The sequence below is a fragment of the Pseudophryne corroboree genome, chromosome 3 (genome assembly GCF_028390025.1).
Source record: "Pseudophryne corroboree isolate aPseCor3 chromosome 3, aPseCor3.hap2, whole genome shotgun sequence".
Classification (NCBI taxonomy): Eukaryota; Metazoa; Chordata; class Amphibia; order Anura; family Myobatrachidae; genus Pseudophryne; species Pseudophryne corroboree.
The window spans coordinates 779,268,070-779,281,997 of NC_086446.1; the positions used below are offsets into that span (position 1 = coordinate 779,268,070).

The 13,928-nt window shown below is 51.5% G+C and overlaps 1 protein-coding gene across 8 annotated transcripts in view; it reads left to right on the forward strand.

Moving 5' to 3' along the window:
* VTI1A (vesicle transport through interaction with t-SNAREs 1A) overlaps positions 1–13,928 on the forward strand; it is a 743,722-nt gene that overhangs the window by 378,884 nt on the left and 350,910 nt on the right. Inside the window, exon 9 of one of the 8 annotated variants that reach the window (XM_063962576.1) lies at positions 8,119–8,291. The exons of the other annotated variants lie outside the window; for them this stretch is intronic. Coding sequence (XP_063818646.1) covers positions 8,119–8,155 — 37 coding nt within the window. The 3' untranslated portion in view covers positions 8,156–8,291. Of the gene's footprint in view, positions 1–8,118; positions 8,292–13,928 lie in introns of those variants that run through there. 8 annotated transcript variants of the gene reach the window in all.

A 13,928-nucleotide genomic window follows, 5' to 3' on the forward strand; every position in this document is an offset into this window, starting at 1 on the left:
AAGGGGTCTATCTACTAAGCTTTCGATGGAGATAAAGTAGACAGAGATAAAGTATCAGCCAATCAGCTCCTATCTGTTATTTTTCAAACCCAGCCTGTGACATGGCAGTTAGGAGCTGATTGGCTGGTACTTTATCTTCATCCAAAGCTAAAGCCCCGTACACACGAGGAGAGATGTGTGCTGAGTGATCTATCACAGAGCGCTCAGCACACAGCGAGATACACCCAGCGGTGAACTGAGCGACCTGACTAGATTGTGCCGACATGCAGGCCAATCTAGTACCGGCGATAGCTATCGCTGTGGGGCATACACACGGAGAGATCTAGTCAGATTGCTTAGGATTTAAGCACGGATCTCTCCTTGTGTACCCCCCTTTAGTAAATCACACAATGGTTCCTTTAACCCCTTGTGTAAGAGAGGACCGGGCTTATTCTGTCAGCTGCGTGAGACTAGTTTTCCCGCAGACAGCGAAGGTTGGGAAAGGCCGTCGGGTTCAGGGGTAGGGCATTAGACCTAAGTCCTGCTGGCCTCACTATGGGGGTAATTCAGACCTGATCGGTGCTGTGCGTTTTTGCACAGCAGCCAATCAGGTCTGAACTGCGCATGCGTCGGCGTCGCATTGCGCCGCAGCATGCCAGACAACCGACGGCCGTCTCGGCCCTGCAATCGCCTCAGCCTGATTGACAGGCAGAGCCGTTTGCTGGGCGGGCCTGCGGCATTTGGCCGCCGTTTTAGGGGCGCAGTCTGGGCAACGCAGGCATAACCAGGACCGCGCGGGGGGCGGGCCGCAGAGGCTGCGTGAAGTCACACGTAGCCGCTGCAACCCTCACAGTGATGAGTAGCTCCCTGCCAGCGCACAGGAACTGCGCTGATAGGAAGCTACTCTTCCAGTACAAAAGCATCACCGCCGTGCGATGCTTCAGTACTTGTGCGGGGGAAGGGGGCAGGGACTGACATACGGGGCGGGATAGCCCTGTGCTGGGCGTCCCCCCCGCATGTCTGTGTGACTGATTATAGATGTGCTAAATTTAGCACATCTACGATAAGGTCTGAATTAGACCCCATGGGGGTCATTCCGAATCCGACCCGATCGCTCGCTGCAGTTGTTCGCAGCAATCGTGTCAGAACTGCGCATGCGCCGGTGCCACAGTGCGCCGGCACATGCCAGACGGCCTAAGGCCGTCGTTCCCTAGCAATTGCCTCTGCGTGATTGACAGGCTGGGCGGGAGGGGGTGGCACGGCGGCGTGTGGCTGCCGTTTTGGGGGTAAAGCCCGGCCAACACAGGCGTGGCCGGACCGTGCAGAGGGTCACGCAGCCGCTGCAACCAGGGGCAGGAGCTGCGCTGGCCAGGCGTTACTAAAGTACAAAAGCATCGCCGCTGTGCGATGCTTTTGTACTTGTGCGGGGGGGGGGGGGGGGGCGAACAGACATGCGGGGCGGGCTAGCCCTGTGCTGGGCGTCCCCCCGCATGTCTGGGAACATGATCATAGCTGTGCTAAATCTAGCACCGCTACGATCAGCTCGGAATGAACACCTATATACTGTACCTCTACATTAGGCATAGATAGAATAGATAGAGAAGATCTGCCACCAGTGGCTCCGTGTTCCTGCTGCACAGTGGTGCTGGTCGCTGGGTGCATGTGATCTCAGGGTTACACAGAGTCCGCGCTGGAATATGACTAGTCATGTGTGAGAGCACAAAGCAGGAACAATTGTGGTTTGTAGATTCTCCCACTTACTCAGCAGCTTTCATAATAATACATGGTCCTGAGGCCGGCATAGCAGGAACAGGCCAGAGTGTGCCAGAGAGTCTGAGATTTATGGCATCGGGTTATCAAAGCGTGATAAAATTGATACATAACAGCAGCGTTTCATCAGCGTTCAATCGAAGTGAAAAAGAAGGAAAACAGAAGCACACCAATCTAACAAAACAAAGAAAACTGAAGAACTAATAACAAATGTGAGTCACTTACTCCTCAGATCACTCACCTCCTGATTGTTGCATCTGATTAAATAGCACGGAACTGCCTTACTTGGACATTTCAAAAACCGTCCATTTCACCTACAAATGCTTGTATCTTTATTATTGTAATTTTGTTTTTTAAGCACAGCTGCACCAATGCAATTTTACCTGCAAACACTTAAAAAATCTAACATCATTACCATTGCTTCTTAAACCTCTCACAATCCTTTCATTTCTTACACTCCAAATACATTTCTGCACCCACTTTATCTACGCTTTTGACTCATTTCATACAAAATCTGCACCCATTGAGCCTACACTGCTTTTCTCTCCTGCATTTCAGCAAATCTTCTGCTTGGATTCACTTGCAGTCTCCTCTCCTACTTCCACTTTCCCTCAACCTATTTACCTACTAAACACTATGTCAAGGCTTTCTTATACTCCCCACATTACTCAGTGTCTACCTAATCATGTGTCTTTATCCTTCCCCCCCCCCCTAGTGTCCTACACCTCCTCCTCCCTCCCCTCCTCTGTCTCCCCTCCATCCCCCACCTTTCCTGTTACCCCACTTTCACTCACCTCTGCCCCATGGTCCTGCTACCCCACAACTCAGCCCTGCTCCTTCTCTCCCTTCCCTGTCACCTCCCCACACCCCCATCCACATCACACTGACCTCCCTCCCTGCCCACCTCCAGCAGTTTCCCCTCCTAGCTCTGGCACCCGCACCATCACTACTCTCTCATCATCCCTGCCCTCTGGCACCCGCACCATCACTACTCTCTCATCATCCCTGCCCTCAAAGTTAATCTCACCTCATGGCTACAGTAACCCTGAAAATCTCATTCACATCTCTCCCACAAACTCATACCCCCTATCCTGTGCCCTCTGGAATGCCAGATCTGTTTCTAACAAACTGGTCCCCACTCATGACCTTTTCATTTCCAACTCCCTACACCTACTAGCCATTACTGAAACTTGGATTACGCCCTCTGACACTACTTCTCCTGCTGCTCTCTCTGCTGGGGGCCTCGCATTCACACACACACCCTGACCTGGGGGTCGCCATGGGGGTGGTGTCGGGGTCCTTTTACCTTCTAGTTACTCCTACCAACTCATACCACCAGAACCATCCCTTACATTCTCTACATTTGAGGTCCATGCCATACGCCTCTTCCAACCAGTCCATCTTAGAGTAGCTGTCATTTACCGCCCCGCTGGCACTGCTTCCAAATTCATCGACAACTTTTGCTTCCTGGCTTCCTCACTTCCTCTCTTCTGACATTCCCACCATTATCCTAGGCGATTTCAACATCCCTATTGACATCCCCACACAATCCCCTGCCTCTAAACTCCTTAACCTCACCTCTTCACTTGGTCTCTCCCAGTGGACCTCCTCACCCTCCCATGTGAATGGGAGCTCACTGGATCTGGTCTTCACTCACCGCTGTGATATTTCTGATTTTTCCAACTCCCCATTTCCCCTCTCTGACCACCACCTGCTCTCCTTTAACCTATCTCTCTCGACTTCCCCATCTCTACCTCCTAAGGCTACCATCACTAAGCGTAACATTGAAGCTATTGACACCACATTCCTTTCCTCCCTGTTTGATTCACTTCTCTCTCCTATTCTCTCTCTCTCATGCCCTGAACAAGCCACTTCCACATATAATGCATCCCTTACTTCTGCTCTTGACTCTGTTGCTCCACCAACCACTATTCACCCTCGCAAATTAACACCTCAACCCTGGCACACCAAATGCACCAGATATCTGCAAAAATGCTCACGTACTGCTGAGCGACACTGGAGGAAATCACGCTCTAAGGCAAACTTCCTCCATTTCAAACTTATGCTCTCATCCTTCAGTGCTGCCCTTTCTCTTGCTAAACAGTCATACTTCAAGAACCTCATCTCCTCCCAGTCTTCCAACCCCCGGCGCCTCTTTGCCACTCTCAACTCACTCCTCTGCCCACCTTCACCTCATCTCCCTTCCTCACTCTCTGCTCTTGACTTTGCCACTTACTTCACATCCAAAATTGACTCCATACGTCAGGACATCACATCACACCAGACCATCAGTAACCAGCCTTCTCCCATCCCTTACCAACCCTCCCCATCCCTCGCACCAACTCTGTCATCTTTCTCCCATGCATCTGGAGAGGAAGTCATGGCCCTCATTCGTTCCTGTCCCCTCACCACCTCCCCACTTGACCCTATCCCCTCCCGCCTCCTCTGCTACCTCTCTCCTTCTGCTTGTTCCCATCTTTCCCACCTTCACAATCTCTCCCTCTCATCAGGCACTGTCCCCTCTGCCTTCAAGCATGCACTCATCTCTCCTATTCTTAAAAAACCTACCCTTGGTCCAAACACTCTCTTTAACTACCGATCCATCTCGCTCTTCTCTTTTGCCTCCAAACTCCTTGAGCGTATTGTCTACAACCGCCTTACTTCCTTTCTTTCCTCACACTCACTGCTTGACCCATTCCAGTCTGGCTTCCGTCCTCTCCACTCCACTGAAACTGCCCTTACAAAAGTATGCAATTACCTCCATGCTGCTAAATCTTTGGGACACTACTCTCTACTTATTCTACTTGATCTCTCTGCTACTTTTGACACTGTGGACCATCCTCTCCTACTGCAAAGCCTTCACTTCATTGGTCTGCGTGACACTGCCCTCTCTTGGTTGTCTTCCTACCTTTCTAACCGTTCATTCTCTGTCTCCTCTCATGACTCCACCTCCCCCTCACTTCCACTAACTGTAGGGGTACCCCTAGGTTCTGTCCTTGGTCCTCTTCTCTTCTCTCTCTATACGTCCTCACTAGGTAAGCTCATTAGTTCTTTTGGTTTCCAATATCATCTCTGTGCTGATGACACTCAAATCTATCTTTCCTTTCCAGACCTCTCCCCTGCTCTCCTCACTCGTATCTCCAACTGTCTCTCTGCTACGTCTTCCTGGATGTCCCAGCGCTTTCTTAAACTTAACATGTCTAAGACCGAGCTGATCATCTTCCCTCCCTCCCGCATAACCTCACCTCCTACAATCTCATTATCTATTGATGGCACTACTATCTCCTCTACCCCCCAAGTGCGCTGTCTTGGAGTAATCCTTGACTTCTCCCTCTCCTTCAAACCACACATTCAGCACCTCTCACAAACCTGCCGTTTTCATCTAAAAAATATTTCCAGGATCAGACCCTTTCTGACCCAGGATGCTACTAAGACTCTTATCCACTCACTGGTCATCTCCAGACTGGACTACTGTACTGACTACTGACTGGCATTCCTGACAAATACCTCTCTCCACTCCAATCTATCCTCAATGCTGCTGCCCGGCTCATCTTCCTCATTAAACGCACTACGTCCACCTCTCCTCTCTTACTAGACCTTCACTGGCTCCCCTTCCCTTTCAGAATCCATTTCAAGCTTCTCACACTTGCTTACAAAGCCCTCACCCACTCCTCTCCCATCTACATCTCTGACCTTATCTCGCTTTACACTCCCACCCGTCCTCTTCGCTCGGCTAATGCACGCCGACTCTCCTGCCTACGGATTACTTCCTCCCACTCCTACCTCCAAGATTTTTCACGTGCTGAACCACTTCTCTGGAATTCCCTACCTCTCCCCCACAGACTCTCCACCTCTCTACAAAACTTCAAACGGGCTCTCAAGACCCACTTCTTCACCAAACCCAGCCAAATCTCATCCTAAACCTCTGTTCCACGCTCTCTATGTACCCCATGTGTCTCACCCCTGTCTGTCTCCCCCTCCCCTTTAGAATGTAAGCTCTCACGAGCAGGGCCCTCTTCCCTCATGTGCTTACCCTTTTCTTACTTTAATAATCTTCAGCTGCACCACATCCAGCAGTCTTCTGCCGCCTGATACTTATTCCAGTGTCATCTGCTGATGTAACTATGTTTATTTACCCTGTACTTGTCCTATACTGTCATCAACTGTAAGTTGCTGTTTTCATGTTTGATTATTTGTTTATGTACTCCTGTAATTGGGCGCTGCGGAACCCTTGTGCCGCCATATAAATAAAGGATAATAATAAGTATTATTTATTGCATGAAGTGCTGCTTCTGCTTCCTTTAATCATTATGTTGGGGGCACCTTAGAATTAGACACCACCATGGCGGTGGGTCAGGGTTATGTCGCTCCTCCGTCCGTCTTCTCTTTGTTGTCGGCTCCCTCCATCTTTATTTATGTCTAATGCAAATATTAACGCATTGAATGTTTGTAGTAGAGGACTTTTCCCGGTTCCTGCGCTGGTGCTTAGAGATTGGCAAAGGGAATGGCCAACTGTTCCAACACAATACCCACCACTATGCAGCCGGGGCTCTGTATGCTTCTGTCAAGTAGATGGCGGTGGTTATAGGCGCTGCTTGGGTACAGGTTACATTAGGTCTAAGTTTTAGGTGAGATGTATCAAGCCTAAGAAGTGGAGAAGTTGCCCATAGCAACTAACCAAGTATGTTCTATAGTGAAGGTGTTCAACATGTGGCTGCTCCACCTGCTGTGGAACCACACATGCCAGCATGCCCTGAAACAATTTTCCTGTCAGGACATGCTGGGATGTGTTGTTCTACAGCAGATATACAGCACTATGGTGAATGCCCATATTCTATAAAATAAGTAGGAGTTCATTGGTTGCTAGGGGCAACAGTCTACTGATTCTTTTTTTAGGCTTCATGCATCTCCACCTTATTGGCCCAGAGTCATAGTTGGACAGTAATGCCGCAACAAAGCCCTTCCCTGGCGTACAGCCGTGCGTCCGTATGCGCAAGGACTGAGACTCCGAGTGTCCATGGACGCTCAAACACCTATTCATGGAGACTTATAACAGGTGCAGATTGTCCGTCTGCATATGGACTCCCATGAGAGTTGTTCAGTGTCTTTGTACGCAACCACTCTCAGCGCCACGCCTGCAACGCTTTCATAGGTTGCAACATCTCTGTGCATCTTTTTAGCCACTCCCCTGAACAAAACCAGGACACATGCGCTGTGCAATTCAGACGCTCGCGCAGAAGGATATAGGGGGTAATTCAGACTTGATCGCAGCAGCAAATTTGTTAGCAGTTGGGCAAAACCATGTGCACTGCAGAGGGGGCAGATGTAACGTGCAGAGAGAGAGTTAGATTTGGGTGGGTTTTTTTTTTGTTTCTGTGCAGGGTAAATACTGGCTGCTTTATTTTGACACTGCAATTTAGATTTCAGTTTGAGCACACCCCACCCAAATCTCTCTCTCTCTGCAAATGTTACATCCGCCCCACCTGCACTGCACATGGGGGGTTATTCCGACCTGTTCGCACGCTAGGATTTTTTGCTGCACTGCGATCAGGTCACAACTGCACATGCTTATGCACCGCAATGCGCAGGCGCGTCGTGCGAGTACAAAGCGGATCGTTGCTGAGCGATGGATTTAACGAAGGATCCATTCGCACAGCCGATCACAAGGAGATTGACAGGAAGAAGGCGTTTGTGGGTGGTAACTGACCGTTTTCTGGGAGTGTTTGGAAAAACACAGGCGTGTCCAAGTGTTTGCAGGGCGGGTGTCTGATGTCAATTCCGGGCCCGGACAGGCTGAAGTGATCGCAGCGGCTGAGTAAGTCCTGGGCAACTCAGATACTGCACAAAACTTTTTTGTACCACTCGGCTGCACAGGCGATCGTGCACTTGCAATGCAAAAATACACTCCCCTATGGGCGACAACTATCTGATCGCAGCGCTGCAAAAAATAGCTAACGAGCGATCATCTCGGAATGACCCCCATAGTTTTGGATCAACTCTTAATTAGGCCCATACATCGGCTGTTTGCGTGATTACCATTACTGCGGATCAGGCCCGTTGTGTCGCTGTGATGCCATATAACCCACGAGCTGCCGCTGTGTACAATGAGCGGAAGACACAAGACCACGTTTTGTGCATTGATTGAGGCAGCGCTGTTATACGGGGAGTCCTGATTTACTTCCCATAGTGAGATGAAACTCTGCGGGAATACAGAACCAATTACTGACACCAGTATTTCCCCATCTAGTGAAAGGGGAAATTCACACACCGAAAATTGTCTAATAGTGTAATATTGAAAATAGTTTTGCCTTCTGTGTCTCAGCCCAATTTATCGTGTGAATTTTCCGTCTTCTAATATTTTTTTTGCAGTGTCAGTGAAACAAAGTGGCAGGATGGCGCCTTTTAGCTTCTGCCAGACCGTTCTGCTCACCAGCATCCTTCTGAGAAACAAACAGAAAACATTTAGGTATTGATGGAATGAACTACACAAGTGATTATACACAGCATGGGCAAACAGCTGTAATAAAACATAGCCGTAATCAGTGAGGTCTGAGGTCATCGCTTATAATCAGTGAGTTCTGAGGTCATCGTTTAGAATCAGTGTTCTCATGTTATCTCTTATAATCAGTGAGTTCTGAGGTCATCGCTTATAATCAGTGTTCTCATGTTATCTCTTATAATCAGTGAGTTCTGAGATCATTGCTTATAATCAGTGGTCTCATGTCATCTCTTATAATCAGTAAGTTCTGTGGTCATCGCTTATAATCAGTGAGTTGTGAGGTCATCGCTTATAATCAGTGGTCTCGTGTCATCTTTTATAATAAGTGAGTTCTGAGGTCAACCCTTATAATCGGTGAGTTTTGAGGTCATCGCTTATAATCGGTGAGTTCTGAGGTCATCTCTTATAATCGGTGAGTTCTGAGGTCATCGCTTATAAACAGTGAGTTCTAAGATCATCGCTTATAATCAATGAGTTCTGAGGTCATCGCTTATAATCTGTGTTTTCAAGTCATCCCTTATAATCAGTGAGTTCTGAGGTCATCCCTTATAATCAGTGAGTTCTGAGGTCATCGCTTATAATCAGTGTGTTCTGAGGTCATCCCTTATAATCAGTGAGTTCTAAGGTCATCCCTTATAATCAGTGAGTTCTGAGGTCATCCCTTATAATCAGTGTGTTCTGATGTCATCCCTTATAATCAGTGAGTTCTGAGGTCATTGCTTATAATCGGTGAGTTCTGATGTCAGCGCTTATAATCGGTGAGTTCTAATGTCAGCGCTTATAATCAGTTTGTTCTGATGTCATCTCTTGTAATCAGAGAGTTCTGATGTCATCCCTTATAATCCGTGTGTTCTGATGTCATCACTTATAATCAGTTTATTATGATGTCTGCCCTTTTAATTACCGAGTTCTGATGTCATTGTTTCTAATCAGCATGTTATGATGTCATTGTTTCTAATCAGCATGTTATGATGTCATTGCTTATAATCGGTGAGTTCTAATGTCAGCGCTTATAATCAGTTTGTTCTGATGTCATCTCTTGTAATCAGAGAGTTCTGATGTCATCCCTTATAATCCGTGTGTTCTGATGTCATCACTTATAATCAGTTTATTATGATGTCTGCCCTTTTAATTACCGAGTTCTGATGTCATTGTTTCTAATCAGCATGTTATGATGTCATTGTTTCTAATCAGCATGTTATGATGTCATTGCTTATAATCAGTGAGTTCTGATGTCATTGCTTTTTGAATCCGATCACAGAAATCCTGTGTGCCTAGTAATAGCCGTATTATTTACATTAGATGGTATATTACCCCATGCAGAATTCCAAGGGACATTATGTTACTGGGGTGCTTGTAAATAATTCACATAAATTGATCAGTCTTCAAAGGAGAGTAATTCTGCAGAGTAAGCACCACATCAATATCGTTATTGCCCGAAAAGATAGAAAATAATCCCTAATGCGACCTGGTTATTGCTGCAATAATAGCAGCTTCTGAAACCTGGTTATTGTTTCTTATGATTGTTATTTTTGATCTATAGAATTGTTAGCTCAATGATGTTTCCATGTACTGTAGTTAGGAGGTGTAACTTCCGCAGTGCACCCAACGTGGCCAGGGGCTCTGACAGCTTTACGGGGCCTGGTAATGACAGGGGGCGTGGCCATAGAGGGAAGGCGTGGCTAGACTGCTCCATTTAAAAAAAAATAAATCTAATATACGTGTGGCCTCTTGCCTTCCAGGTGGGGAGGCGCCAGTGACAGGACCCATTGGTGGCGACGGCCAGGCAACGGACGGGCGAGATTGTTCCCCTTTCTTTCATCATGCAGGGAGAGAGGGCTGGCCTCCACTGCAGCTGCCTCTCTTCCCGCCATGTGCTGGGCTGGGAGAGAGGGCTGGCCTCCACTGCAGCTGCCTCTCTTCCCGCCATGTGCTGGGCTGGGAGAGAGGGCTGGCCTCCGCTGCAGCTGCCTCTCTTCCCACCATGTGCTGGGCTGGGAGAGAGGGCTGGCCTCCGCTGCAGCTGCCTCTCTTCCCACCATGTGCTGGGCTGGGAGAGAGGGCTGGCCTCCGCTGCAGCTGCCTCTCTTCCCGCCATGTGCTGGGCTGGGAGAGAGGGCTGGCCTCCACTGCAGCTGCCTCTCTTCCCGCCATGTGCTGGGCTGGGAGAGAGGGCTGGCCTCCGCTGCAGCTGCCTCTCTTCCCACCATGTGCTGGGCTGGGAGAGAGGGCTGGCCTCCGCTGCAGCTGCCTCTCTTCCCACCATGTGCTGGGCTGGGAGAGAGGGCTGGCCTCCGCTGCAGCTGCCTCTCTTCCCACCATGTGCTGGGCTGGGAGAGAGGGCTGGCCTCCGCTGCAGCTGCCTCTCTTCCCACCATGTGCTGGGCTGGGAGAGAGTGCTGGCCTCCGCTGCAGCTGCCTCTCTTCCCGCCATGTGCTGGGCTGGGAGAGAGGGCTGGCCTCCGCTGCAGCTGCCTCTCTTCCCACCATGTGCTGGGCTGGGAGAGAGTGCTGGCCTCCGCTGCAGCTGCCTCTCTTCCCACCATGTGCTGGGCTGGGAGAGAGTGCTGGCCTCCGCTGCAGCTGCCTCTCTTCCCACCATGTGCTGGGCTGGGAGAGAGTGCTGGCCTCCGCTGCAGCTGCCTCTCTTCCCACCATGTGCTGGGCTGGGAGAGAGTGCTGGCCTCCGCTGCAGCTGCCTCTCTTCCCACCATGTGCTGGGCTGGGAGAGAGTGCTGGCCTCCGCTGCAGCTGCCTCTCTTCCCGCCATGTGCTGGGCTGGGAGAGAGGGCTGGCCTCCGCTGCAGCTGCCTCTCTTCCCACCATGTGCTGGGCTGGGAGAGAGGGCTGGCCTCCGCTGCAGCTGCCTCTCTTCCCACCATGTGCTGGGCTGGGAGAGAGGGCTGGCCTCCGCTGCAGCTGCCTCTCTTCCCACCATGTGCTGGGCTGGGAGAGAGTGCTGGCCTCCGCTGCAGCTGCCTCTCTTCCCACCATGTGCTGGGCTGGGAGAGAGTGCTGGCCTCCGCTGCAGCTGCCTCTCTTCCCGCCATGTGCTGGGCTGGGAGAGAGGGCTGGCCTCCGCTGCAGCTGCCTCTCTTCCCACCATGTGCTGGGCTGGGAGAGAGGGCTGGCCTCCGCTGCAGCTGCCTCTCTTCCCACCATGTGCTGGGCTGGGAGAGAGGGCTGGCCTCCGCTGCAGCTGCCTCTCTTCCCACCATGTGCTGGGCTGGGAGAGAGTGCTGGCCTCCGCTGCAGCTGCCTCTCTTCCCACCATGTGCTGGGCTGGGAGAGAGTGCTGGCCTCCGCTGCAGCTGCCTCTCTTCCCACCATGTGCTGGGCTGGGAGAGAGTGCTGGCCTCCGCTGCAGCTGCCTCTCTTCCCACCATGTGCTGGGCTGGGAGAGAGTGCTGGCCTCCGCTGCAGCTGCCTCTCTTCCCACCATGTGCTGGGCTGGGAGAGAGTGCTGGCCTCCACTGCAGCTGGGAGAGAGTGCTGGCCTCCACTGCAGCTGCCTCTCTTCCCATCATGTGCTGGGCTGGGAGAGAGTGCAGCTGCCTCTCTTCCCGTCATGTGCTGTGCTGGGAGAGAGGGCTGGCCTCCACTGCAGCTGCCTCTCTCCCCGCCATGTGCTGGGCTGGGAGAGAGTGCTGGCCTCCACTGCAGCTGCCTCTCTTCCCATCATGTGCTGGGCTGGGAGAGAGTGCTGGCCTCCGCTGCAGCTGCCTCTCTTCCCGCCATGTGCTGTGCTGGGAGAGAGGGCTGGCCTCCACTGCAGCTGCCTCTCTCCCCGCCATGTGCTGGGCTGGGAGAGAGTGCTGGCCTCCGCTGCAGCTGCCTCTCTTCCCGCCATGTGCTGGGCTGGGAGAGAGTGCTGGCCTCCACTGCAGCTGGCTCTCTCCCCGCCATGTGCTGGGCTGGGAGAGAGTGCTGGCCTCCGCTGCAGCTGCCTCTCTTCCCGCCATGTGCTGGGCTGGGAGAGAGGCTGGCCTCCACTGCAGCTGCCTCTCTTCCCACCATGTGCTGGGCTGGGAGAGAGGGCTGGCCTCCACTGCAGCTGCCTCTCTTCCCACCATGTGCTGGGCTGGGAGAGAGTGCTGGCCTCCACTGCAGCTGCCTCTCTTCCCACCATGTGCTGGGCTGGGAGAGAGGGCTAGCCTCCACTGCAGCTGCCTCTCTTCCCGCCATGTGCTGGGCTGGGAGAGAGTGCTGGCCTCCACTGCAGCTGCCTCTCTTCCCGCCATGTGCTGGGCTGGGAGAGAGGGCTGGCCTCCGCTGCAGCTGCCTCTCTTCCCACCATGTGCTGGGCTGGGAGAGAGTGCTGGCCTCCACTGCAGCTGCCTCTCTTCCCACCATGTGCTGGGCTGGGAGAGAGGGCTGGTCTCCACTGTAGCTGCCTCTCTTCCCGCCATGTGCTGGGCTGGGAAAGAGTGCTGGCCTCCACTGCAGCTGCCTCTCTTCCCACCATGTGCTAGGCTGGGAGAGAGTGCTGGCCTCCACTGCAGCTGCCTCTCTTCCCACCATGTGCTGGGCTTGGAGAGAGTGCTGGCCTCCGCTGCAGCTGCCTCTCTTCCCACCATGTGCTGGGCTGGGACTGGGAGAGAGGCTGTTGCTGCAGTGGCCAGTCCTCTCTTCCCACCCGATGTGTGGCTGTCAGCAATGGGGAAGGGGGAAGGGCAGCACCCCCCTCTCTGCGCCACTGAACATGGCTGCCTGACCTGGTATGCTCGTGGACGGGATGATAAATACATGGACCTGACTCCTAGCGTTAGGATACTGCAGACATCCATGTTGTGTAATCTCTTCTATAACAAAGCAGTAGTGCAGTATGCTTACTGTGCACTCTAGGTTTTATTTTCTTCCTTTTTACGTATCTGTGTGGTTTGTCTGTTGCTCTATTACTTCTTTTGTTCTAGGTGCTTTGTTTTTTATGTCTGTAAAGCGCATTGAGTCCTTCTTGCAGAAAGAGCGCTCTATGAATACAATTATTATTCACTTAGGCAGATAGGCCTGCATCTTTAAATGTTCCTCTTACCTTTCTAAACATGTTTGGAAGCTGCCGTGGAGCTTGTCTGCCAGCTCGTGTAACTCTTGTAAGCTTGCGAGCAGGGCCCTCGCTCCACTCTGTCTGTCTGTTATTACCCAGTCTTGCTTTATTACTGTTTTGTTCCCATTGTAGCCAAATATGCTGGCGGTCTATAAGTAACTGTTAATGTATAATGATGTCACATATAGTAGCCCGCTCACCCTACAGCCCCAGGTTCTAACTGCGCATTCCTGGCCAGGTTAATAGCGACCTAAAGAACTCTAATGTAAGTAACAGTCAGTATCCGGGGGACTAGAGCAAAACCTAAGATCCAAGAGAGTGGTTTCAGCACATGCAGAAGGCCAGCGTCCAGCCAGGTGTGCTGGAGGTCAGAGGTTGTCCACGTTCCTCACATTGCCATAACATAACCTTACACAAAGCCATGCTCCGACTCCGCAGAACTGTTCTCTCTGTGGGACTGATGTTGGAAAGAAATCTATGAAGAGCGACGTCCTGCTTCCGGATATTGCTGAGGTCAATGTCTCTATCTATGTGAGATGTTTGCTGTTGAGACACAAGGCACTCCTCGCCGGCACGTTACGCACAACAAGAAGCATCATCGTGACATCAACTTCTTGTTCCGTCAACCATTATTTT